The 27158-nt window shown below is 42.3% G+C and overlaps 2 protein-coding genes across 3 annotated transcripts in view; both read left to right on the forward strand.

The window, feature by feature from the left end:
* Positions 1 to 10571, forward strand: part of PSMD14 (proteasome 26S subunit, non-ATPase 14) — a 104028-nt gene extending 93457 nt beyond the window's left edge. For both annotated transcript variants that reach the window (XM_076005595.1, XM_012735707.2), the window contains 2 exons: positions 7664 to 7726; positions 10156 to 10571. In XM_076005595.1, coding sequence (XP_075861710.1) covers positions 7664 to 7726; positions 10156 to 10254 — 162 coding nt within the window. In that variant the 3' untranslated portion in view covers positions 10255 to 10571. The remainder of the gene's footprint in view (positions 1 to 7663; positions 7727 to 10155) is intronic.
* A 4466-nt stretch (positions 10572 to 15037) lies between these two features.
* On the forward strand, positions 15038 to 23225 carry TBR1 (T-box brain transcription factor 1). Its single transcript, XM_012735708.3, has 6 exons — positions 15038 to 15961; positions 16549 to 16703; positions 17062 to 17183; positions 17755 to 17913; positions 19061 to 19122; positions 22218 to 23225. Exons 1-6 carry the CDS (start codon positions 15270 to 15272, stop codon positions 23074 to 23076), a joined length of 2049 nt encoding a protein of 682 aa, XP_012591162.1. The 5' UTR covers positions 15038 to 15269; the 3' UTR covers positions 23077 to 23225.
* The last annotated feature ends 3933 nt before the right edge of the window (positions 23226 to 27158 follow it).

Below are 27158 nucleotides of genomic sequence, written 5' to 3' on the forward strand. Positions count from 1 at the left end.
TCAGACAATTCATTGTGTAAACAGATGACATAAACTTACAGTATCAGTAATACAGTACTGTAAATGTATTCTCTCTTCCTTATTTTCTTACAATGTTTTCTTTTCTCTAGCTTACTTTATTGTAAGATTATATTGTATATATTAATAATATATAACATACAAAATATATGTTAATCAACTGTTTATGTTCAGTAAGATAGTTAGTAGTAGGCTATTAGTAGTTAAATTGTGGGGTAACCAGAGTTATACCCAGATTTTTGACTGCAAGTGTTGTTCAGATGTCAATTGTATATCTCATTGGCCGCACTTTGTCAAATGGACATACCTAGCTGTAAGAAAAGCTATGTAATATAGTCTTTTAGCTGAGAGCATTGATGCCTTTAGTAAAAGGCAGGGCTGTGTTACAAAAGACTAAGGTGAAGATGCATGTTAGATAGGCAACTAGCAGAGTCTGCCATAGAAATTTTTTTCAACAAGCTGAACTACAATTTCTATTACACACACACACACACATGAGAATGCATGCATATACGCACGATCCATATTTTTTATCCCTATTTTATATAATTACATTTCAAAATTGGATTCTCTGTAAAATTTTTGTAAAGTAGCTATGCTGTTCAGGTCTACTTAGTAAATCATGGATTTGACTTTATCATTACTATTCTGGTTGTGTCATTGAAAAGTAATGATTTCCCCAATTGCCGTGAATGTGTCTTTGAGGTCTTTAGAGATTGTGTTTAAGCCACAGTTTCATAGCTTATTGCCTGTGTGGCTAGAGGCAAGTCAACTTCTCTGAACCCTGTTTCCTTATCTCTAAAATGAGATTGTTTTAAGGATTGTGAATAATACATGTGAAGCATCTGGCACATGATAGGTGTTTAATAAAATGATGGCTACAGCCACTTTTTGTTATTAATATTTTTGATACATCTAGTCAACAAGCCTACTAACTAAATTTTCACATTGATCTGCTTCTTTGTGTAGCCACTGCCACCACCTTACCTCCTAACTGGTCTCCTTGCATCTCTAGTATTTCCCATTCAAATCCATTTTCTATGCTGTAGAATGGTCTTTCTAAAATGTACATTGATCATGCATCAAAAGAAACTCAGAAAAAAAATAACTTACAATAATGGGAGAAAACATTTGCCAGTCATATCTGAGAATATGTCAAGAATCACTTCTTGGCCTTTTGGCAGAGATCAAGTATAGAGCATGTTAAGAACGTTTACAACTCAACAACAGAAAGACAATCCAATTCAAAAATAGACCAAAACTTAGATAGACATTCCCCAAAGAAGGTATGCAAATGGCCAAAACAGACACACAAAACGATGTTCAGTCAACATCATGGTCATTAGGGAAATGCAAATCAAAACCACAATGAGTTATTACTTCATACCCACTAGGATGGCTATAATCAAATAATGGAAAATAACAAGTATTGCCAAGGGGGTGAAGAAATTGGAGCCTGAGTACATTACTGGTAGGAATATAAAATGCTATAGCCATTGTGGAAAACAGTTTGGTGGTTCCTCAAAAAGTTAAACATACACTTACCGTATGAGACCCAGGAATTCTGCTCCTAGCTATATACTGAAAAGAATTGAAAACAGGTATTCAAACAAAAATTTGTACATGAATGTTCATAGCAGCACTATTCACAATGGCCAAAATGTGGAAACAACTGAAATGTCCATCAATAGATGAATGGATAAACAAATTGTGGCATATTCATAGATTGGAATATTACTCAGCCATAAAAAAGAATGAAATACTTAAATATGCTACAACACTGGATGGACCTTTAAAACATTATGGTAATGGCCAGGCACGGTGGCTCACGCCTGTAATCCTAGCTCTCTGGGAGCCCAAGGCGGGCGGATTGGTCGAGGTCAGGAGTTCAAAACAAGCCTGAGCAAGAGCGAGACCCAACTCTACTATAAATAGAAAGAAATTAATTGGCCAACTAATATATAGAGAAAAAATTAGCCAGGCATGATGGCACATGCCTGTAGTCCCAGCAACTCGGGAGGCGGAGGCAGTAGGATTGCTTGAGCCCAGGAGATTGAGGTTGCTGTGAGCTAGGCTGATGCCACGGCACTCACTGTAGCCTGAGCAACAAAGTGAGACTCTGTCTCAAAAACAAAAAAACAACAACACAAAAAAAATTATGGTAAGTGAAAGAAGTCAGACACAAAAGATCATGTATTATGTAATACCGTTTATGTGAAATATTCAGAACAGGTAAATTCATAGAGACATAAATCAGATTGGTTGTTGCCAAGGACTTGGGCAGGAGAAGAATGGCAAGTAACAGCTTAATGGGTACTAGGTTTCCCTTTGTAGTGATGAAATGTTTTGGAATAGAGGTGATTGCACAACATTATGAATGCACTAAATGCCACTGAATTTTACACTTTAAAATGGTTAATTTTATGTTACATGAAATTTACCTCATTTTAAAAAATGCAGATTGGTTCATGTCACTACATTGCTTTTAAAAAGCCTTTGATGACTGACTTCTCATTGTCTTAGAATGAAGTCCAAACCAGAATTGGCTCCGCTTTGCTTCTATAGCTTTATCTGTTATCACTGTTATATTGTCACAATATTGAGTAATTTGCAATTCTTCTATCTTAAAATTATTTTTCTTGCTTCCTGGCCTGAAGCATACACCCATCCCACCTCTTCCTTTTCATTCAATTCTCAGCTTAACCCTCTCTCACTATTGAGACTGTACCACCAAATGAGTGCTATTAACTCCTCTATATGCCAAAAGAACTTTGTCCTTCTCTCAAACTAATTCTTTTTTTTTTAATTGCCTGGCTTTACAACTAGTCTACAAGCTCTGTGAATTCAGATATCAAGTCTCATTTTATCTCCAGCACACTACCAGATAAATGGTAGATACTTGATAAGTATTTGTTGAATAAATTAAATGGTGCAATACTTGTATTTTTCTACCAGAAACGTTCCTTGCGACTAATATTAACATAACATAAACTGCTAAATTTTTGAAGGAAATGTATTGCCTTCTAAAGGTCACCTTCAACTGTTCTCTATTATGGCACACTTTGCCCCATCTCTTTCTTAGGACTGTTATAAATCATATAGCTGGATGAAATATAACCTCCTAAGTCACTGATTCTTTAAGTTTGCCAGTGTTCTTAGAGTCATAACTTTTCCATGATGGAGTGGGTTGCTGATGACAATTTACTATTTCCAGCTTGTTAAAAGAGGTGATTGATTTATTTTCTTAGTACCCTGAATCTTGAATCTCTCTTTTTCAGTTACTTCTCTTGTCCTCTTGGCTTCACTTCATACCTTGAAGTTCTTAACTTTCTTCCTTTTACTTCATGCCCATACACTCCTCTAGTTCTTCTGACTTTTTAGCAACTACCATTCTGCTGTCTTTGCTAGCCAGATCTTCTCCTGTACCTTTGCTATGAGCAGTTTCAAGGTTTAGCCTTTGTCCCTTTGCTCTTCTATTTTTATACCAGTTTAAAATATATACATATATATGAGATATATACACACATATATATGTTTTCATGGTAATGCTAACAACTTTGAAATTTCTTTTTTTTCCTCTCATTTGAAATTTAAATAAATAAATAAAGCTATTTCTTTTCTCATTTCCACTGTCTCTGAAACCTTTCCACTTGCAGGTCCCAGTTCAAATTCTACTTCAAATTCTACTTTTCACGAGTGAACAGTGTTGTCTACCCTATTTTCTGCTTCTTCAGTACAATTCCCTGTACCAGTTGGGTTATAATTGGCACTCTCATTTTCCTAGGCATCATGTAGGCTTGAAACTGGACTCATCTTTCTTCCTCTCCTCCGATAGCCAATCTCTCTCCAGGGTTTTTCTCTTTTCCTGTTAATACTAAGTATCATATGATGTGTTCTTCCCTAGTGTATTCTGCATACTATCGTGTTCTTTCTCTTTCCCCAGGAGATCAACAAGGAAAAGTTAGGTACATTTACTTACCTGCATGTACCCATCATACTTTGTGCACACTCCTTTTTTTGTATGTTTTATACTGCATTATAATGTGAGACTACAGGCAAGTGAAGCCCAAATGTAAGCTCCTTGAGAGCAGCAAGAAGAGTTTGAAAAATTCCTTTTATGGTAGAAATATTGCTGGAATTAATTTATGCCACCCCAAGGAGATAGTGCCTAATTTTTTTCCATATAGAAAATGTAGATTCCGTACTTCATTGGGATGCTTTAAGGATTAAGTAAATTAATATTTGAAAAAGCATGTATATGTCGGTGTTTAATTAGTGACAGTAGAAGAAAAACTAGTTTTAATGTTTTTTATACTCAAGCTTCATATCTTCTCAGATAGTTTCCTGATTGCTTCATGTTTGTTAATTTTGCTTTCCCAAGTATGTTTTATTAAAGCTATTTATTTAAATTTATTCTCTATTCCACAATTCATAATGTTATCTTTTATTATATAATATAAAAATAAATATAAAAATCACAAAATAAAATACATTGTCTGAAATCCACTAGCACTTATGCAGAGATTGTTTAATGGTGAAACAATTAGCATATGTCATTTTAACACTTTGTGATTTGTTTTATGTCCAAATTGCCATATTGGTGATAGTAAAAAATATGGACTTGTATGGGATCATAGCATGTTATAGAGTGAAAAGTTAACATGTCAATGGGAAAAAAGAAGCCCAAGGAGTAGTCAAAGAAGTGCAAAGTGGAATAAAGGACATGGTGTCAAAAGCAAAAGCTAAAGAACTAGAAAACAAGTGATGGAGTATCTCTAAAGGTATTCAGAATGTTAAGAAAACTGAGTCCATTGGAATTGACATGGTAGAGATCCTTGGAAGAGTGTAAGTGCCAAACCAATCCATGTTTCTTAAAAGGTAAATAAAATGGTGGAATTTGAGATATAGATTTTCTATTTGAGAAACCAGACCATTAGCAGAAAAAAGAGAATGAAGTTAATGGGTTTAGTAAACGCCTTTTTAAGATATGGGGTACATCTGAGGGGATTATGATCACATAACACACCAAATTCCAAGAATTTCTTAGAACTGTGCAGACCGTGCATGATGGGATAGCCATCTGGGGGTCTTTGTTGATAAACTGTTAAAAACGTTTCTAGTGTGAATAGCCACAAACATTTTCAGTGCTTTTTTGTTGGTTGAGTAAACCGAAGAGCACGAATGCAAAAGCAAAATTTGACGCCAAATCACAGAAGTTGCCATAAACACAGAAGTTCCCTAGTGAGGACACTGCCTGTGCCTGAATTTCATTTGTTTTTGCTACTACCATTTCTTAATTTTTCCTGGTGACTAGCCAGTTTAGAACTGTGAATGAAGACAAACTGGTCTTGCCCAGATGGTTAGATGAGATTCAGGTAACTTAGGTAGATGGAGAAAATATTTAGGGGCTTGATGTGCTGATCTGGAATATCTTAGAATGGAAGGATATGCTTACTCTTTTGTCATGGGGGTTTGCAACCTTAGTATATGCCTAAATCTACAGCTGCTCCTCATTTCCCAGATGGCATCTATGGCTGGGAGTACTTTTTACCATCTGCACTTCTCAAAGAGTTTGTGAACTCTCTTTTAATTATTGGGAATGAAAAAACTAATTGGTAAAGTGGTTAAATGATGTAAAAAATTTAAAATTTTGAGTGAAAGCTTTTTACACCTATTTAACCTTTGAAATAAGATCAGTGTTTTAAATGCTTTTGACCTTCATCTTTGTATATCTGCCATCTTTGATATTTGCAATACTTCAAAATAGTCCCTAATAACTACTTTGTATGTGGATTGGTATTTTGAGCCAAATTCCAAAATTCTTGTTTCCTTCCAATACATATTATAGTAAGTACTGTTGTTGGCATGTACATAGAACTACTAACACTGGATGGGTGTGGAGTACGATTAGATGAATTGTTCCACCCATCTAATATGCTTAAGTCAATAAAGTATAGTGTCACAATTTGTAAAAGTAATTTAGAAAAACAAACTAATGTGTTGTCAGTGTTTCCATTTATGTAAAACGTCAAATAGTGGGAGAAGCAATTTCCCAGTTAGGAAATACTTTTATAACTAGCTGAGAATAATAGAGTGACATCTGACTCTGAAAATGAACATATTCTCTGTCTAGGGAATTCTAGATTTGGCATGTTATTAACTTTTACTTTTTCTTCTTTCAGGTTTATGAGTCATAAATGCATTTTCTAATAATGTGTTATAAATACATATCCTCTAATAATCAGTAGATACAATATTTATTCACCATCTTTTCTCTTTAGGCAGGTTCTACTGGGGAAAATTCTCTAGATAGTTTGTCCATTTATAAAATTAGACACTTGCCATCTTTGCTCATTTTCAAGTTCTCTGTTTACAAAACTATTAAGAAGGTGTGAAATGCAGCCAAACTTCCAGTTTATGGGAAATGTCTGATGATTGCATTTTCTACATGTTCATTGTTCACACATGAAGAAATTTGGCAGCTGTGAGATTATTAAGTTTAGAGTATCCAAATCTACCCCTCACTGGGATTTTGGTTTCCTGCTTTCTGCCACTACGGTATCACCCCCTTTTATGACCATCTTTGTGGTAAATGTTCTTGTGGCATTTCTTAAGGTTAGTGATCTTTAAATTTCTTGTTTTTCCATTTATCAGATGCTATGAATGAATCGTAGACCAACAGTTCACCTGATTTAGAATCCTATCATCTGGCCATGACATACCCAAATTGCTAAGAAGGTTCCTTACACTTAGAATTCTCAGTTAAGAGGTTTTGTGTTGGTGCCATTACTGGGAGAGAAGGACAGTGGTGGTAGTTAATGTGAATGCTGTAATTATTCCAGAATTCCTCTTATATATGATCGCACATATATAAGAGTTTGTAGCTAAATCTGAAAGTAGTAGAAAGTGGTTTGCATGTGTTTGGGTTGCTTAATTTTGATTTGATTTGGTTTTTAATTCAGGTGATTTTTTTTTGATGTTGAAAACTTCAAATGACTCTGTTTCTTCATGGTTACTAAAGATTCCTCATGTGAAGTATTGAGAGCTTTTTTCTGGACACATGTATTACTTTTAGAAATTTAAAAATGTGACATTATTAAGAATGAAAACCCTGTGATTTGTTAAGTGGATCAAATCAGCACCTCCTTTGATCTTAAGTACCACTAACAGTTAAATAGGTACTGGATATGACAGGCTATATTGACAAGAAAAAAGGAGATAAAGAAATGGGAAGTTTGGGGATAAGTACTGTGAAGGCAGAATTGGAAAAGGAGTTTTCCAGAAGAAAACTAGTTAGTACCACAGTGCTATAATTGCTCCCTCAAGTACTTTTATCCCCTCATCTCTCAAAGAATGCAATAATGGTTTCCAAACAGTTAACAGTACCATTTAGTGATCCAGTTTGAATTTGTCAGTACCTTTTACATATTTCTTAAATCTTGTTTTCAAAATGATGGTGATAATAGTTTTCATTATCATGAAGTTTATTCTGCAGATTAGCAAAATTGCTTTTTTGTTCGACAAATTCTTTGCATAAAAGGTTCTGTGAATGAAAGTTATGATCATCATTATCTTTGGTGATTATTCTGCAGTGGAAAAAGTGAATTTGGAATTTGAAACTCTGTCCTTTGTGTTTCATTCACAGGCTGTAGAAGAGGAAGATAAGATGACACCTGAACAGCTGGCAATAAAGAATGTTGGCAAGCAGGTGAGATGTACTGTAATAGGTTATGTAGTCGCATAATATCATGTTCTTATAGAATTAAAACTATTTTAGGGCCCATATGATTTTTTTTCCTGTATTCACTCTACATTTTTCTTGTCATGCAAATGCGATACTAATTTTAAAGGTCACTGGATTTATTTGATGTTAAATTCTCTTTGCTGTCTGTAGAGAAGTAAATCACAAATCCATACCTATGAGATAATTACTATCCTTAGTGAAAATAATTTACTAGAAATAAACTAGGACACTTGTGTCCTGAATTAATTTTTCAAGTATTATTTTTACTATAGACTAGGTAAGATAACAGAATGGTAGATTTATTTCTTGTATATAACAGTTTTTTAAATGATATATTTTATTAATATGAGGTAATGTTCCTGAGAAAGCTTAGAGTCTTAGTGATATAAGATATACTGAGTGAAGAGAAAGGGTTTTAAGTATTTGCTCTTTCACTTTTCTAAGATGAAATATATATTTTAGTCTCTATTATCTGAGGGTGGTGGAGCATACCAACCAATTAAAGGAATCTACAGATTAATTAGACTGTTTTTAAAGAATGTTGATTACATTTTTTTTTTTTTCATTTCATGGAACATGGTTATCATATTGCTGATGTTGGCAGAATCTTGATATTTCAGATGCAAGACACTAAGCTGTCTTTGCTTTCAGCCATCCTACCATATGCTCTGATCCCATCACATCTCACAAGCTATGTAGGTTTGGGCCAGGACCATTCTTGGATGGGAAATCTCTAAGAATCACCCAGCTGCCACAAGAAGTAATGTAGATAACTGAGGGAAGCATGTTATCAATTCACTATAAAACCAGTTACTCCAACAGAGTGGTAGGGGCAAAGGTCTGACTTTATCATATATCATAAATAAGGAAATCAAATCTCATTGTGTTCTGAATATTATAATTTAAAAACAAGTACCCCCAAAAAAACAAAATAAAATATAGTTCATCTTATTTTCTCATCTTATGTCATATCACCCTTGTTATCTTTTCCCACTACTTATTTTAATCTAATATATGATACTAGATCACTAACTCAGAGCCTTATATTTTATAGAGTTAAGTAACTATTTTTTGAATTAATGACTTTCTGAGGTTTCTGAGTTTCTTGATGTAGATTTTATTTAACAGCAGCAAATAAAAGGACTAAATTAAAATAAAAGTAAAACTGAAAAATATATAATTGGCAAAGTTTAATCATCAGAATCATTTTTTAAAATATAGTACGTACCTCACTGGTTTGGTCTACTGCATGGCAAAAGCAAAACTGTCTGTAATGGAATCAAAACTAATATCTTGTTTTCTTGCCAGTCTTTCTTAGTCTCTTTCACCTAAAATGCCCTAACGCTTATTTCTGAAATAAAGAATAATATTGTCCTACAGTCACTTGAAATTATTTGTACCATATTATATTCCTGTGTTGTTTAATGAAATCAGCGTATTGAAATTATGGGTTAGAAAAGCACAGCCAAGAAATAATTCCAATGATGAACATTTACTTAAAGTTAAGGGTTTGGGGTATTTTAACAATAGCCATAAGAAAATAATGCTTTAAAGTTTTTTATTGTGTATAATATTTATCCTTTATTTCAAAGCTTTCAAATTTAGCTGAAACAGCGAAACATAAATTTAAACTAAGCATTTTAACTTAAATACCTTTATTATAATGCAATTTAAGCCACATTTTTTAACTCAATCTATTTCAAAAATAGATTTGATCAAGTTTAAGGATTACACCTATATAATTTTTTATGATACATTTTCAGAATAGCTACGTGAAACATTCTTAACATTTTAGAATTGATCCAAATTGTACTTAAATTCTTAAACTACAGTGACTTTTGATTCAAGAATATTTTTTGAATCATTTAAAGCACTACTTTTGAAATATTAAAATTATACTGAATTCTGATTTTTACCAAGACATAAAAGGAAATGATGAGAATTCACATTGAACTCTTACTTATTGGTATGCCTGCTTTGAATTAAGCACTCCCTCAGACATTAAAAATATGTGAATGGCAGAGAATACACACATATATTCAGGCACATATACACAAATGCACATTTTTTAAAAATCAGATGATTGCAAGCTGTATAGAATTCCTTTTTACTCTTTATAAAAATTTCTGGTACAGAATCATAGCATAGCATTGACTGTGTAAATCAATCTTTCATTGTGTAATCTATTATTTTATTAGCTAGTTAACTTTTTAACAGATTTAGAAATCGTAAAAATGCAATAGTATATTAGGAGGAAAGTTAAATTGTAAAATGTATATAAATTAGGTCTGGTTTTCTTTACCAATTTCATCGGCAACTGAAAAATCTAAGTTATTTATCTACCAATAATATGGTTCTTTTTTCATTTCTTTCCTTATTTTTTTTTCTCTTAGGACCCCAAACGTCACTTGGAGGAACATGTGGATGTACTTATGACTTCAAACATTGTCCAGTGTTTAGCAGCTATGTTGGATACTGTCGTATTTAAATAAAGCAACGCAAAAAGCTATTAGTGATACTTTCAGTGTATATTCCTCTGTTGTTCCTAATGCTCAAAATCAAGGGACCTCTGAAGGTGTATTTGGTTAAATGTAAGACATCTGGCATCATTTGCAGCACTGTAACACCTTCAGTCTCAGTTGTGCAATTATTTCTGTTTCTTTAGTCAGGGTCTTTGCAGATTCCAAAGTTGTACAAGAATACATCAAAGTGGACAAATTTTGTTAAGATCCCATTTAATATTTGAAAAAATCAGTAGCACAAATATATTTTGATTGTTGCTTACAAAATAAAATACATTTACAATCTATGTCTCCTGAGGTCTTTTTGGCACTGGGTGGAATTGACAATAACATTTACAGTGCTCTAGAAATCTCACACAAAGATATGTTTCCCTTTGCATTTTAAGGTCTTATAACACATAAAACATCAGTGTGATAATAAAACTTCACAAATGCAAAATGATTGCCGTTAATGAATGGCTACCTAATTAGTGAGTAACCCAGAAAAAATGTTGACAAAGTTTATTAAAAGCATTTGTCACAAGCTAATATGGCATACTCAGTATCTTCTTAACATACTTTCAGAATTTCAGAGGAATACATCTAAGAAAAAGGGGACAATTTTAATTTAGACTTTATCATGTTTTAAAAGAATACATTCCACCAACAGTTTTGAGACTGTCTAGGAGTTGGCTGCTTCACACTTTCATCTAAGATAGCCATAGAAAGTATATAATGTCTTAAAGGCAAAATGAGAAAAGTCATAATGTGAGTTTAATAACATGAGTTTATAAGCAATGATTTTGTTACTGTTTGCTCTCATCTGCCCTAAATTATTTTAAAAGTACCCAGTTTCAGATAGAAAAAATAAATTTGGCTAATGACAGTTTTTGTAGATGACTTCAGCCCCCAATGTACAAAAGTAACTGCCCGTTAATACTCGTGGTTCACCATAGTACTGGCTACACCAAAGGGTATGGCCGAAGGTACAGATTCAGACAAAGATTTAATTCTCTAGTCTGCACCCTACCTTGTGAAACTATAGTGAGAATATTACTACGGTTTTATTAAAGGAAGGTTTTACTTAGGGACTTAGGATTTAGACTGAACCTAATAGAAGTCTTATGAGTGCTACAGTATACCACATTACTGTCCTACTTGAGCAGCTGTAGGTTCTTATTGGTGACCTAATGAAGTTACCAGAAACTGAAAGTAGAAATGGCTTAAATTCCCAGTATATTTCAGTGTCTTTTTGGTGGAATAAGATATTCTGAGCATTTCTTGCTCGTTCTATGATTTATTCTTTTAGATACAGTGATAATATATTTTATGTAGGACATGTAATATTTATTAATTTGACTTGTGATTACATCTAACCATTTAGAATTAAAATATAAGTGGAAGTTAGTGGAAGTTATTTAGCTTGATTCAAACTGGTGTGCTGGCTTTTTGGATATGAGTTTTTCCTTTATAAAGTTGTGTGTTTTCACAGATATTTTTGACTAGAGTTAGTCAAGATTTTTTGGTGCAGTATGCCCTCAGAAAAAGGCCTTAATATTTCAAGGGCTACTCTCAATATTCAGATTGAAAGTTTTGGTTTTGTTTTTCACATAGTCTCTTGAAAGTATTCTGAGTGACTACTGTGACTGAGAAGGCTTTTAAACAGTACCTGTCTTTTGCCCTTATTTGATCACCTCATCTTTCTAGACTCCCCATAGGCATATACCACTTTCTCCCACTTGGTTTATGTTGGAGACATTTCCAATTTCAGAACCTTGTCAAAATCTTCCCTAGCAAAAACCTACATTTGCTTTGTAGATTTGGAATCGATCGAAATTAGGATGCCCTCAGAGGAGAGGCTCACTTTTGTCTTGGAATGTGCAGCCCTTTTAGCAGCAGCCTGATACCCCAGGCCCAGTTAGTTAGGCATTGAAAAGATGTGTTTAATCACAAACTTAAGCTGTTTAAGATTGTGTGCGTGTGCTTGTGTGAGCACACGCATGTATGCACGCACGGGCATGCTTATGTGAGCATCTTACTCATCCACTATGCAGAGGTAAAGCAGCTCTGGAAACAAAACTCCCGATTGCAGAAATGTCCCTGCTTTCCTCTGACTAGTAGGGGGGCACTTAAAGCTCCAGCCTCACTATTCAAAGTGTGATCTGCCTGGACCAATAGCATCTGGGTCTTAGGAAAGCTTATTAAATATACAGAATCCAAGCCCCACCCCAGACCTACTGAATCACAATCAAGAATCCTAACGTGGTTCACAGGCAGTTTAAGGTTTGAGAATCTCTGGTCTTTTAGAAGTATGGTTCACAGGCAGGTATGGTGATCCTGAGGAAAGCCTTTGTTTTCCTTCTCATGTAAATTCAAGGTATAGTCTACATGGGGGGAAATCACTGACTTTAGTACTGATAATGTAAAGTGGGTCAGAGTACACATTTATCTCCTAATTTAATTCCTTAAAAACCATTGAGGAAAGTGCACTCTATCCCTTTTCTATCCTTTAACACCTTAATATTTCATTTTAGCTTTTCCCATTGTTTAAAAAGCCAGTTCAGAGTGGCAATGGCAAATCCCCAAAAAGAGCCCAGGTGAAGTCTCACCTCCCTACACACTTAAGGCTCTGTGTCCTACTGAGGACAGAGGAAGGTGCCCGTTGGAAGCAGCTGGGGGAGATAGACTCAGGAACAGAGAAGTTAATACTGGAAGAAGAGAACACGAAAGTGGCCAAAATAGGTCAAAAAGCCTCTCGATGATGACAAATGGCGGTAAAAGGTCAGGGGCAGAAAAACAATTGTCAGGTTGGTGTCAGCTACTCTTCCCTCCCCCGCACTCCAACGCCTCAACAGCTAAGAAGCTTTCTGGCCAGGAGCTTAGGTTTGCTTTCGAAAGGAAAAATGGGTTTGGCTTTATTTTTCTCCCAGAAAATTGTCTCGGCTTGAGTTTGGGACAGCTGGTCATCAGCCTGTCCTGCCCAGGCCTTCCACGCCGGCCTTGCTCGCGGCGCCCTGCTGGAGGCCGCAGCTGGTGCCCTCGGCAGCCAAGGCGCCCAGCCGGCCTCGAGGGGCTCAGTCCCGGCGGGGCGCTGACCTCGGCGCTCCGTGGCGCCGCTCTGCAAGTGTGCCGCAGAGGCGAAGCTGCGAGTCTGGGTAACCCCTCTCCGCCCATGCCCGGGACCCTCACCCCCCACCCCGCCCCGCCAGGTCCCCAGCGCCAACCTCCCCCGGGTTGCTGCCCCGGCCCAGGAAAGGCAGGCGCGCTCGCACGACAGCAGAGGCTCCAACGCACCCAAGGGCCCAGGTGTGCGCCTCTGGGGTCTGCGCCGGACTCAGTCTCCCCAGTGGAGCCCGCCTGCCCGTCGGCCAGCTCGCGGGGCCGAGCGGAGCTCTGGCGCTGCGCTCCTCCTCCTCCTCGTCCCCGCGCGGCTCGGCTTCCTGGGGGAAAGCAGCGGGAGGGCAGGTTGGCAAGTGCGGGGCTGCGGGAGGCAGTTTTGGGCAGATAAAGCCTCTGCCGCTCTTGCTTCTAGGCCAAGGACTGGGCTTCTCTGTTGAGCCGGTACTGGGAGATACCTTTTCCCTACACCTCAGAGTCCTTTAGGCCTCCTGCTATTTATGTGTGCCAACATCTTTTAAATTGATTCTTTTCTCTATTCCTCCTTAAATTCTTCCTCCTTTCAAAATTACTGGCATGGATTCTTTTTCTCCCCTCCAGATTATATAAACATCAAACACACACACACACATACACACACGCACACACACACACACAGTCTTCAGCAGCGATTACTGTGTTGACACCACTTCCACTCTGTCTCCCCAGATCAGCGCTTCTGGCGAACCCATTTGCACGGGGACTCGGCCCTCTCTTTTCCTGGCGAGGCTTTTGAACTTGTCGCCAAGCCAGTACCTCCGAGAGAAGGAAGTGCAGTGGGAGGCGAAGGACGCATGATGCCTGCCCCCAGTTAGATGCTCTTCAGATAATCTGCAACCAAGTTCGCTGATAAAATATTTAGTAAAGACCCGGTAAACATCACTGCAAATACATTAAAGCACTTCAGCCCGACAGCTTATGATTATTTCAAAACTTAAAAAGGAGATCATAGATTGTCACTGTTTCTGTGCTCACCCAAGAAACCGAACCTTCCCGAGGTGGGTGGATTGGTGGGTGAGTTGCTGCCTTTCGCCCCCTTTTCTCTCCCCCCCCCCATGCTTATCGCTGTGGCTCTCGGCAGTAGTGATTTATTTATTTATGTAGGTAGTTAAAAAGGTGGGGGGGGGGCGCCAGGGACAGGCAGGACCTGCTCACAAAGCACCGGCTCAGGTGTTGTGTGCTTCTGTATTAACTGGAAAAGACAGACTCTGGAACTTTTACAGGGCGAGAAGAGGCCACCGGCTCTCGCTTTGTATACTTTGCACTTGAAATCGTTACATTCAACTGAATATTTGGCTCATTCAGATCCGAAAAGTCTCCTAGCATCGTTGAATTCCCTCCTCCGCCCCTCCGCTCTAAAGAGGGGAAGGGGAGGGGAAGGTAGGAAATGTTTAGTAAATTGCACATCTTTGAATCTTCCTAAAGCAGTGGTCACAAAGCTTAAAGGTGACACAACAGTGCTCACGTAAACCAACACACATTCCCCACCCCCAAGCCAACAATAAAATCATCCCCTTCAATTTGCCATGATCGTCGCGACCAGGAGCCAGGTGATTATCCTAATTAATGTCTATCTAATTAAATTACTGTCAGCAGTTAACCAATGGCAGGAGCCGTTTCATCGGCTGCACAAGCAGCAAGATCAAAAGTGAGCCTTTTCTGATTGCTGCATAGTGTCAATTGGCCAATCTCTTCTCCCAGGGAAAAAAAAAAAGTAAATCAAACCTTTGAGAAGCATTTGCTGGTTGAAGTGCTTTCTGTCTAGTGAGGGGGTCTGTGGATTTCTAGTTTATGATAAATAGGACTTTAAAAACCAGGGACGGGAGGGCGAGTGTTCAGGTTCTAGAGCTATGCAGCTGGAGCACTGCCTTTCTCCTTCTATCATGCTCTCCAAGAAATTTCTCAATGTGAGCAGCAGCTACCCACATTCAGGCGGATCCGAGCTTGTCTTGCACGATCATCCCATTATCTCGACCACTGACAACCTGGAGAGAAGTTCACCTTTGAAAAAAATTACCAGGGGGATGACGAATCAGTCAGATACAGACAATTTTCCTGACTCCAAGGACTCACCAGGGGACGTCCAGAGAAGTAAACTCTCTCCTGTCTTGGACGGGGTCTCTGAGCTTCGTCACAGTTTCGATGGCTCTGCTGCAGATCGCTACCTCCTCTCTCAGTCCAGCCAGCCACAGTCTGCGGCCACTGCTCCCAGTGCCATGTTCCCGTACCCCGGCCAGCACGGACCGGCGCACCCCGCCTTCTCCATCGGCAGCCCCAGCCGCTATATGGCCCACCACCCGGTCATCACCAACGGAGCCTACAACAGCCTCCTGTCCAACTCCTCACCGCAGGGCTACCCCACGGCCGGCTACCCCTATCCACAGCAGTATGGCCACTCCTACCAAGGAGCCCCGTTCTACCAATTCTCCTCCACCCAGCCGGGGCTGGTGCCCGGCAAAGCGCAGGTGTACCTGTGCAACAGGCCCCTTTGGCTGAAATTTCACCGGCACCAAACGGAGATGATCATCACCAAACAGGGAAGGTAATACTACGTTCTTGTCTACCGCCGCTCCCGGCGAGATCGGGGGCAAGCGCGCCCAGGTTGTGACCGCCGCGGCAGCGCTGATTTAGGGTCGGGAGCGGAGTGGAAGGCGCTCTGGTGCGCCCTAGGGTTGGCTGGTTTTGGAGAAGGGGAAAGTGGAAGGGATGACCACCACCGTGATGTTGGTGGGGGGAACTGCGCTCTCGGAACGTGGTTGGAGAGGCCGTCAGTGGCTAGAGGAAGGCGAGAAAGAGGAAGAGCCCCCGGCCAGCGGCCGGGCGATGGGAGGGACGCATCAACGCCGGCATGCACGGACAGGTGGAGATGCAGGTCGCCAACCTCGCTCTCCACCTGAGTAGTGATACCTGCCGACTCTCCACTCCAGCTCATCCGCCCCGCTCCCAGACTTGGGTCCCACTTCTTTTTCTCTCCCACCACCCCGTTTCTAATCCAGCAAAACATTCGCTCATATACGCTGCAAGAACAAGTTTTTCTTTGCTATCTGGCGCCCCGCTTCTTGCATTTAATCTTTAACATTTATGTTTCTTTTTTCCTTGTTTTCTCCCCCCCCCCCTTAATTTAAATAGGCGCATGTTTCCTTTTTTAAGTTTTAACATTTCTGGTCTCGATCCCACGGCTCATTACAATATTTTTGTGGATGTGATTTTGGCGGATCCCAATCACTGGAGGTTTCAAGGAGGCAAATGGGTTCCTTGCGGCAAAGCGGACACCAATGTGCAAGGCAAGTCCTTCCAATTAACACATTTTCTTGACACTTATTTAGGTGAGAATGATTAATTAAAGCCTTTGTGGACTGGCTCGAGCGACTTTTAAAACGATCGGCCAATGACTTCTAAAAGGAAACGAGGGGGACAAGGGGACAGACTGAGCAGTGAGAGGGGGGAGGATTATGCAAAAGCTATTTTAATCACCCCCAGTTAATAGGAAGAAAGATTGGCCTAAAAAAGCCCCAGCTAATGGGCCTCACAGTGGAGTAAGGGGTGTGTGTGTGTGTGTGTGTGTGTGTGTGTCCTACTCGGTGAGGAGTTGGGACTGGGCAGTGCCCCGGGCATATGTAAACAACGTATATCTTTCTCTAGGAAATCGGGTCTATATGCATCCGGATTCCCCCAACACTGGGGCTCACTGGATGCGTCAAGAAATCTCTTTTGGAAAATTAAAACTTACGAACAACAAAGGAGCTTCAAACAACAATGGGCAGGTCAGTGGCTCAAGAGCTCCTGCACTCGCGCGCGCTCGCCCTCTCTCTCCTCTCCCACCCGTTCCCCCCTAACATCCAGTTCGTCGATTTAAAGCAGCATGCGAAACTGGATACGTTGCTTTGCTTCATTAAAAGGACTTCAAAAATTCTATTTTCATCTTCCAAATTTTTATTAAATCCGCAAAGTTGTTCTCCTTGACACCCTCGGCCCAAATTGGGAACTCCCGACCTTTCCAAGTACGAATACTGTTTGATTTTGAGAAGGAAACCCACAAGAGCTGCAGGTTGTGAAAATCTTTGTTCCTCCTCCTTAAAGGAGGACTAGGAGAAGGGGCCCCGAGGATCGGGCGGTCGGGTTCCGCTTCCCCCCGGTGCCCCAGCGGATCCTCGCTCTCTGCCCCAGCCAGCCGGCCACCAGCCAGGCGAGTGCCGCGGTCGTCAGCCGGGCCTAGCGGGGCCGGCGGGCTCCAGCCTGCTTCGGGCCGCGGCGCGCAGCCGGGCGCACACAGCCGCGCGGCCCGCGACCGCGTTAACACGCCGCCCCGCGCGCCCCTTTCTCTCCGCCGGACAGATGGTGGTTTTACAGTCCTTGCACAAGTACCAGCCCCGCCTGCATGTGGTAGAAGTGAACGAGGACGGCACGGAGGACACCAGCCAGCCTGGCCGCGTGCAGACGTTCACTTTTCCGGAGACTCAGTTCATCGCCGTCACCGCCTACCAGAACACCGATGTAAGGAGACCCAGGGGCTGGGCGCGCCGCGGACCGCACAGACACCTAGCACAGCCCCCTGACTTCCCCCGGGCCATCCAGGGCTCTTGCACTAGCAGCATAACAGCTCTAACATCAGCAACAGCTGGCTCCGCTGCGTGTTTGAGGCGTAGGACTGGGGGCCTGCTAGGCACCCTCCCTAAATACTAAGCGGGCGGGAAAATGCTTGCTATTTGTCTCCGTCGCGGGTCACCCGGGCCACCTTACAAGGGGCCAGGATTTCTAGAGCCTCTTCTTTGGGGAGTTTTAATTTGGTCCTCAAACTAGAACAGATTAAAATCTGTTTTTTTTTTTTCAGTCTCTCTTTCCTTTAGAAAACAAGCAGATTTCCCCCTGCATTATTCTTGGCAAGCTTTGGCATCTAAAAAAAAAATTTTTTTTTTAAATCCCAGAACTGATGGCTGAAATGAACAAACATCACTGTTCTGGAAGATCAAAAGAACATACACATTATTTTATGTGAAAACTACAATAAATCAAATTACTGAGGGCTATGGAATGAATTTTCTAGCACTTGAACCTCTTCAGTATTTGCGAGTCTGCAAAAACTGATTTTAGTGGCAGATTTGACTGCTAGGAATGATGCTAGAGGTTTTTGTGTTTGTTTACTTAAATGAAAATATCAGAAATGAAAACATGCATTTATTTAAAAATCAAATCTGATTTTAAGTTGCAACTTGCAATTTCTCAGGTTGTGAATCAGAAGAGATCAACTTTTTTAAAAATATAGTGAAACGGTTAAAATAGGCAACATTTGGCGATGAATTCAGGTTCCCCTTAAAGATTTTTGTCTGAGTAAATGTACTGTGCGTAACAAGCTTTTAAAAATGTGAGTTTGAAACAATTTAGAACATATAGGAGAGCTAATTGAAAGCAATCCTTTAGTGTTAGGCATCATTAATTTAAACATGTTCCTTGTAACTTTCATGATACTTTCTCTTTTTTTCTTTCCCTCCATTCCCTCAGATTTTTCAGTTAGGAAAACCTTGCTATTTAATAAAATTGTAGGCCTTAAGCTTCTGTAAAAGTGGCAGATGACATATTCTCAAACACCCAATCTTTCTGTGTGGAAGGTGAGATCACATTCATTCTTTTTTCTCTTTCCCAGATTACACAACTGAAAATAGATCATAATCCCTTTGCAAAAGGATTTCGGGATAATTATGACACGTAAGTAATTTTGTACCTTCCTTCTCAAATAGTTGTGGAATTGGGCTTTAGGTCAAAGGTGGATTGTTATATGCAAAGCTTTTGGAAACTAGAATGTGTGAAGACAGGGTTGTTTCAGAGATTTTTCCCTTTCTTTTTTTATTGGCTCCCTGGTGACCTTATGGCTTGGTACTTGTGTGGTTTTGGTCAAAGTTTTCCTCTACCTATTTTTAGCTTCCCTGTGAATTACAGAGTTGTTGGCGAGCCGCTGGGGCTGGCTGGCTGACTAGGGAAGCTGCCCTGGTTCCCGGGTGCGGGTGCTGTATGTGGCACTGCAGATGCTCAGCTCAGATTGTCTGTGTCTGAAACGGGCAATTCTGCCTGAAAGTGCATGTGGCTCTGGCAGTTGTTACAGTCTCCTTGGCATATGTGACTTTTATTTACCCATTTCCAAGTTTGTGTAATAGCATTTCCTGTGCAAGTTTACCATGGACTGAATAAAAATGTGCACCCACCACAGTGGAGTTCATGAGCAGAATCTCTGTTATGGTCATTTCAGGCTAGGAAGGACTCAGATGCTATTGCTTGTGTATTATTTATAAGCTTCAAAAGAAAAATATTTCCTCTTACCTTTTGTATCTAGATGTGCTTTAATTAAATGTGTTGGTTCCCTTTTCCTCAGGCCTCCCTTACCTGTCTCTATCTCTTTTCTATCAAAAGACTATTCTCTGGGGCGACAGTAGGTATAAACTAGAATGCTTTCTGGGCTTGTTCTGGCAATCTCATTCAGGAGCCAGTCATAGTGCCAAAGAGTTCAGATAGTGTTATATTCCAAAATCTAAATCTGGATTGTTGTCCCCTTCTCTGGATTTTTCTGACCATAAAGGGAAGGGTACCTACATCTTAATTTCATAGCTTACATTGAGAGCCTGGGATAGAGCTAAAAAGTTGAAGCTATCTTTGAGTAGGAATAGATCAAATGTGTAGAGAAAGAGACAGCTGGCTGCCTCTATACCACCTTCAGGCAGATACCAACCTTTTCTCCTGATATTTTATAACAAATTGAAAAGAAAGTCTTGATATTATTGCTTTTAATCATCATATATATCCCTCAAAAGTAGTCCAAAGGAAGCAAGGCTCATCAATATGATTCCCCGGAATAAAAACTTGGCTACTTTAGTCCTCAATCCAAAAAGGTGTGCCCGGCACAGTGGAAAGTGTGTGGCCCAAGAGACCAGAGATGTTGGAGGAGAGTCCTGTAGATTTTGAGCTTTTAATTCTGTTGTGAACATCTGTTCAAAAGCATTTTATTTTGCACAAATCAGTTCGGTAATCCCAAGTGGGTGGGACCTGGGTGGGCATCTAAACTGTATCTTTTGCAGACTGCTTTTTTCTTTTTAAAATATTGTGGTGATAAACAGAGAAGATATTTGCACCTTGCTAGTTATGTTCCCTTCCTGCCTCCCTCTACTTCTCTTATTTGAAACTAGAATTAAATTTCAGGAGGGAAATTTTGTGCACTAAACAGAATGGAGCTGAGCAGCCATAGCCTAACTCTCACCTGCCCCTCCTTCTCTGGTTGCCTTCTGTTTGAAAAGCCACTTCCCTCTGATCTTAAGTCACTATAAATTTTTCATAAAAGCATCTTTACCTACAGACACACACACACACACACACACACACACAAAAGAAAAACTTAGATTTTTAGAAGATAGGGAAGAGCTGAGTTGTTTATGACATAAAGAGGAATAGAGGAATAGAGAGGAATAGGAATAGAGAGAACTATACAAGTTCAGAGGGTACTAGGAGCTTGCTTGGCCACTCACCAGGGAATCTCCTCCCCAAAGGATTAAGGCCTGACAAGACTGAGGCTCTCCTTCAAAACAGTCTGTTGACTAAAGATTAAAACATTTATGTGTGAGCTAAATAAAAAGGGAGGCATGTGTGTATGTGTATGAGAAAACACTTCTACCGATCTTCATCCAATCCTTGGTTTCCTGTCAATTCTAATGGGATTTTCTAGGCCTGGGGCCTAAAGTTAATCCTTGATTATTTTATTTATGGTAATCCCCAACGACACAATCACTGTCAGTGATTGAGCAAGTTATTTAACTTCCTTTTGCCTCAGTTTTCTCATCGGTAAGGTGGGATGATAATAATAGTACTTAACTCAGGGTTGTTGTAAGTTAAACAAGTTACCATCTGTACAGCCCTAGAGACAACAGTGCCTGGCACATAGTCAAGCTCTGTAAGAGTTAGCTATTGTTAGTGGTCCATTGCTTAGAGTAGGTTGATAACTGTACTGTAAGTTTGCCCCAAAGTTTTTGCCAGTAATGGATCAAAAGCTGGGGAGAGGTCAGAGTAAAGAACATTTTTTTCTTTGTAAACAGATATTTTTGATTGATGACTTTTTCCAAATAGTAATTCTTGTTTGTATTAGTAGAAGTGGGGATTAAAGGCTCCCACAAGGGAAACAATAGACATTAAGTGTCTTGGAGGCTTCCAGTAGCAATCCTTGGGTTTTAGAACACTAGTGAAGGCCAGTTTTTGATGATGACTGCAAGGGGCACAGCAATTTTTTCCTAGGAGTTTCTTAAACTACCAAGAAAAAGGAGAGAAATCACCTGAACAATCTAACGGACACAAGAGGTCTTCAAAAGGTGGAGGGGTGGGTGCGTTGTTTAAAAATTTCTCTCAGAAACTCTGACTGCAGAGGAAAGGCCAGCTGGGCAAATAGCACCTTAGTCCCTGGGTAAATCTGCCTTAATGTTGTGTACATTTGTTGGAGAAGTGGGATTAGAGCCCCCTGCTTGTGCCCCTCTCCTAGTCCTCCGTACACTTGACAAGAGAGAGCAAGTGAGGAAGGAAGCCTTTCTCTTGATGTTCCCTATCGTGCTCAGATCCCTGCATGGACAAATCGGCCCCTTTATAATCCCACGGTTTATGATGGAGAGGATACAGGTCTGTGACCTTTTGTGGTCTCCATCCTGGATGGCAAGCTACAGACGGAGAGTGTGGGGTGGGTCAAAGTGGCGGTGGCCTTCCCTTCTGCCCTTCCCCCTTCAAGGGACCTCTGCGCCACCGCTCGGTTCTCTCTCTCTCTCCCTGCCCCGCAGGATCTACACCGGCTGCGACATGGACCGCCTGACCCCGTCGCCCAACGACTCGCCGCGCTCTCAGATTGTGCCCGGGGCCCGCTACGCCATGGCCGGCTCTTTCCTGCAGGACCAGTTCGTGAGCAACTACGCCAAGGCCCGATTTCACCCGGGGGCTGGCGCGGGCCCCGGGCCGGGTACGGACCGCAGCGTGCCGCACACCAACGGGCTGCTGTCACCGCAGCAGGCCGAGGACCCGGGCGCGCCGTCGCCGCAGCGCTGGTTTGTGACGCCGGCCAACAACCGGCTGGACTTCGCGGCCTCGGCCTACGACACGGCCACGGACTTCGCAGGCAACGCGGCCACGCTGCTCTCGTACGCGGCGGCGGGCGTGAAGGCGCTGCCCCTGCAGGCCGCGGGCTGCACCGGCCGCCCGCTCGGCTACTACGCCGACCCGTCGGGCTGGGGCGCGCGCAGCCCCCCGCAGTACTGCGGCGCCAAGTCGGGCTCCGTGCTGCCCTGCTGGCCCAACAGCGCCGCGGCCGCCGCGCGCATGGCCGGCGCCAACCCCTACCTGGGCGAGGAGGCCGAGGGCCTGGCCGCCGAGCGCTCGCCGCTGCCGCCCGGCACCGCCGAGGACGCCAAGCCCAAGGACCTGTCCGACTCCAGCTGGATCGAGACGCCCTCCTCCATCAAGTCCATCGACTCGAGCGACTCGGGGATTTACGAGCAGGCCAAGCGGAGGCGGATCTCGCCCGCCGACACGCCGGTGTCCGAGAGCTCGTCCCCGCTCAAGAGCGAGGTGCTGGCCCAGCGGGACTGCGAGAAGAACTGTGCCAAGGACATCAGCGGCTACTATGGCTTCTACTCGCACAGCTAGGCCGCCTCCGCCCGGCCCGGCCCGGCCGCCGGCCCCGGAGCCCCAGCAAGCCCCTCACAGCTCTTCCCCAGCTCCTCCTCCTCCCCAGACCCCCACTTTGCGCACCCCTTCATTTTATTTGACCCTCGATGACCGTCTGCAGCGAATAAGTGCAGGTCTCCGAGTGTGATTTTAACCTCTTTTGCACAGCAGTCTCTGCAATTAGCACACCGACCTTCAACTTTGCTGTAAACCTTTTGGTTTTCCTACTCACTCTCCTTCTGTGAAGTTATCCTCCTAATAATCCTCCTCCCCCTCGTCTCTTTCTCACCTCCTCCTTCTCTCTCTTGTAATGAAACTCTTCACCTTTAGGAGACCTGGGCAGTCCTGTCAGGCAGCAGCGAATCCGACCCGCCAAGCCTCGGCCTCCCCATTAACCATAGGATGTTGACTCTAGAACCTGGACCCACCCAGCGCGTCCTTTCTTATCCCCGAGTGATGGATGGATGGATGGATGGTAGGGATGTTAATAATTTTAGTGGAACAAAGCCTGTGAAATGATTGTACATAGTGTTAATTTATTGTAACGAATGGCTAGTTTTTATTCTTATCGTCAAGGCACAAAACCAGTTCATGCTTAACCTTTTTATCCCTTTCCTTTCTTTTCTTTTTCTCCTTCTCTCTCTCTTATTCTTTATCTCTTTGCTCTCTCTTTTTTAATTTTCCTGTGAGATAATTAACAATATTCTAGGAGGTTCTAGAAACATGAAATACTCAGTAGTGATGGGTTTCTCACTTCTCCTCAATCCGTTGCATGAAATAATAACTATGTGCCCTAATGCACACAAATAGCTAAGGAGAATCTGCCCCAACACCTGTAAAGGATAGGTGTCTGTTCATAGGCAAGTCGATTAAGTGGCATGATGCCTGCAAAGCAAAGTTAACTGGAGTTGTATGTTTCCCCCTCCCTTCCTTCTAAATAGAATAGCTCCACATCAGCAATATTATTTTGCCTTATTTGTTTTTCCCCAAAGTGCCAAATCCATTACTGGTCTGTGCAGGTGCCAAATATGCTGACAAACTGTTTCTGAATATCTTTTCAGTCCCCCTCCACCTTTCTATGCTGTAAATCTTTGTAATGAATACTCTACTAATGATATAGATGACTGAACTGTTGGTAACTATAGTGTAGTCTAGTGAAGATGAATTGTGTGAGTTGTATATTTTACTGCATTTTAGTTTTGAAAATGACTTCCCCACCACCTAGAAACAGCTGAAATTTGATATTCTTGGGAGAACACTAGCATTAATGCAAGTAAGGCTGATTTCCCCCTCCTCTAAGTCTTGTTATATTTGATAAGGAGCATTAATCCCCCTGGAAATAGATTAGTAGGATTTCTAATGTTGTGTAGCAAAACTATACCTTTTTTTTTTGTATTTTAAAATTAATGTGAAATATGCATCATACACAATATTCAATCTAGATTCCAGTCCACGGGGGGATTTTTCCTAATAGGAATTCAGGGTCTAAACGTGTGTATATTTTGGCTCTTCTGTAAATCTAATGTTGTGATTTTTATATTTGTTTCGTTTTGTCTGTGAACTGAATAATTTATACAAGTACACACTCCATTGAGAAACGTTTTGTTTTTTGCTCGTTTGTATCGTCTGTGTATAACAAGTAAAATAAACCTGGTAAAACACTAACTATGGTGTTTGAAAGCAGTTTACAGTTTGAAAATAATTTAATTATTATAGGTGATTACTTTTAAGGGTTAAGGGAAGAAGACTAGCCCGTCTCCACTCCAATACGGGCAGTCTGCTTATGGGAACAACCTCCCATTTCCCCCTTAAATTTGTTTTATAGCACTACCAGGAATTACTTTTTCCTTCTTATTTACAACTATTTAGTTCCCCAAGAGTCAAGTTTCACTTTTCTGCGCTCATTTTTTTTTCCAGGAAAATATACGCACTTACCTCATCATATTTATCTGATTGTCTCTTAAGTTGGAAATAATGCGAACAGGAAAAAGGAGGGTCTTTAAATAAGGAGTTAAGAATTTCATAAAGAAAGGCGGGAGGGGTTGGGTGAGAGTAGGGTGCGATTTAAATGCATGTCAAGATAGGCTGTTGACCGCAGATTTCTAAAATTATGGTCTTACATACGAGGCCTTGGGGGTGAATGGCGAATCTGTAAACGCAAACACAGAACCGCCTACATTTCTTGAGTGGATGGTTTCAGAAGACTGGGAGGGGGTGTGATGAAAGGACCCATAGAAAAAATTCGTAGAAGGGTTGTTTTAGCTACTGGGCTTAAAACTTGCTTTTGGGAGGTATCTGGGGGTACCACTCTATCCTTTCTATAATGGAATCTCTGTGCTAGTACCATCCAGGCCAGATCCCTATCCCCCGAGAACAAATGCAGAAATGCGGAATTCCAGACTGGGGGGTGCTGCGTCTTAGTTCAGGAGTCCGCTGAGATCTGCCTTCACCTCAAGGAGAAGCGATCTTTGTACTTTTGTCTCCCAAGAGAGGTGACCTAGGAAAGAGGCGGGAAGTGGTTCACCAGTTTTAGTCTGGGCCAGCCTCAGGTTACGGGAGCAACTCTACCACCACCTAGAGAGTGCCCTGTGTCCCCTTTGCAGTTTGACAGATGTAAAGAGGCCTCAGATTTCCAATTAAGATGAAAATTCGAGGGAGGTTAAAACCGACTTGCCTCCCCTGGACAATTCCGCCACTAGACGGCGTTCCGCGGAGTTTTGTCTGCCACATAGAAAAGCCATGACTGATTTTCCTTTGTGTTTCCTTCTCCTTCCCCATACCTAAGAACTAAACAAGAGGACGAAAAGTACAAAACACGGTGCATGTGTAGCGAGCGAAGTGGAGCAGTGCATTCACGCAGCCACCCGTCCGACCCGGGCTGTGCTCCTCGGCCCCCGCCGCACGTTCCCGCCGAGCAGGAGGCGCACGTGCGGCCGGAGGGCGCGGGCCGCAGCCGGGGGAGGCAGGGCCTGCGCGCGCCGGGCCGCGGGGGCCGCGCTCCCCTCTCCGGACGGAGGCCTGGTCCGGCCCGTCGCCCTCGGGACAGAGTCTTCGTGAGCCAAGGAGTCAGTGCCATGTGCGTAAACAAAGCTCTTAGAAGCCGAGGATAGATTTCACAGGAACGTGGTGCCTTGTACTGAAAGACGCGCTTTAGCTGATATTAGGAAGTACTTAAAAAAATTGGGGAGGTCGTTTCCCTTGCAGCTCCGCCACCATCTGCTGTGTGGACTGAGTCAGCGTGAGGTAAATTTGCAGCTTCGCGCTCCTCTCGGAGGCAGTGTGCTTTCTTGTCCCTGTAAAACATGATCATTTCTCCTCGCTTCCAAGAAGTCTAGGGTGTCTAGTGGAGTGGCGCTGTCAGTGTGTCTGGGAGAGGCTGCTGCTGTTCAAAGGCAATCAGAGTTTGGAGTTGGGAGGCCCTTTGGGAGCCAAAGTTCGTGTCCCGGGTTAGAACAGAGTTGCTTCTTTATCTCCGTGAGGGTAGAGGTCAGTGCATGGGCGGAGAGGAACGGCGAATTCTGTCCGTACATTCAGATTTCCTTAGTTTTCAACAGCGTATTTTCAAAAAGGAAAGAAAAAGAAGGCAAGCGTGCGACTAGCAATTTATTGTGGCTCGTGCCTTCCCGCCACTCGCCATCCGCGCCATCTTGACTCCCTCTCAGAGTCACTCGGAGCACGAGCGCGGCAGCCGCAGGTGCTGCTCGGGCGGAGAGATGCCGCTGCTTGGGTTCCCAGCCTTCCAGTGGACGTGGCGCGTCGGTGTAGACGGAGGCGGGACCCGAGGGCGCAGCTGTGGTCGAGGGCTTCGGCTGCGGGAGGCAGGTCGGTCCTGTCCCCGAGGCGAGGCCGCAGCGTGGCACCGGCGCACCCGAGCCCAGACCAGCAGGGACAGGCGTCTGAGGAGCTCGCCCCAGAGCGGGGAAGCCCCAGAGGCCTGGGCTGGCGCTCTCCTGGTTCGCCGTCGGGCGGGCAGGCGAGCGACTGTGCCCAGGCTGTCCCAGCCTGGGGTCCAGGTCAGACACTCAGGCTGAGAACCACGCTGTGGGTTGAGTGGGAGTACA

This window comes from Microcebus murinus, chromosome 8 (assembly GCF_040939455.1).
Source record: "Microcebus murinus isolate Inina chromosome 8, M.murinus_Inina_mat1.0, whole genome shotgun sequence".
Classification (NCBI taxonomy): Eukaryota; Metazoa; Chordata; class Mammalia; order Primates; family Cheirogaleidae; genus Microcebus; species Microcebus murinus.

What these genes read in the sequence shown, in the direction of transcription:
- TBR1 (XM_012735708.3), top strand. Translation starts at nt 15,270, where the DNA reads ATGCAGCTGGAGCACTGCCTTTCTCCTTCTATCATGCTCTCCAAGAAA. An exon ending in AGCGGACACCAATGTGCAAG is followed by an intron (nt 16,704 to 17,061) that starts GCAAGTCCTTCC and finishes ATCTTTCTCTAG; the next exon opens with GAAATCGGGTCTATATGCAT. An exon ending in CTTCAAACAACAATGGGCAG is followed by an intron (nt 17,184 to 17,754) that starts GTCAGTGGCTCA and finishes TCCGCCGGACAG; the next exon opens with ATGGTGGTTTTACAGTCCTT.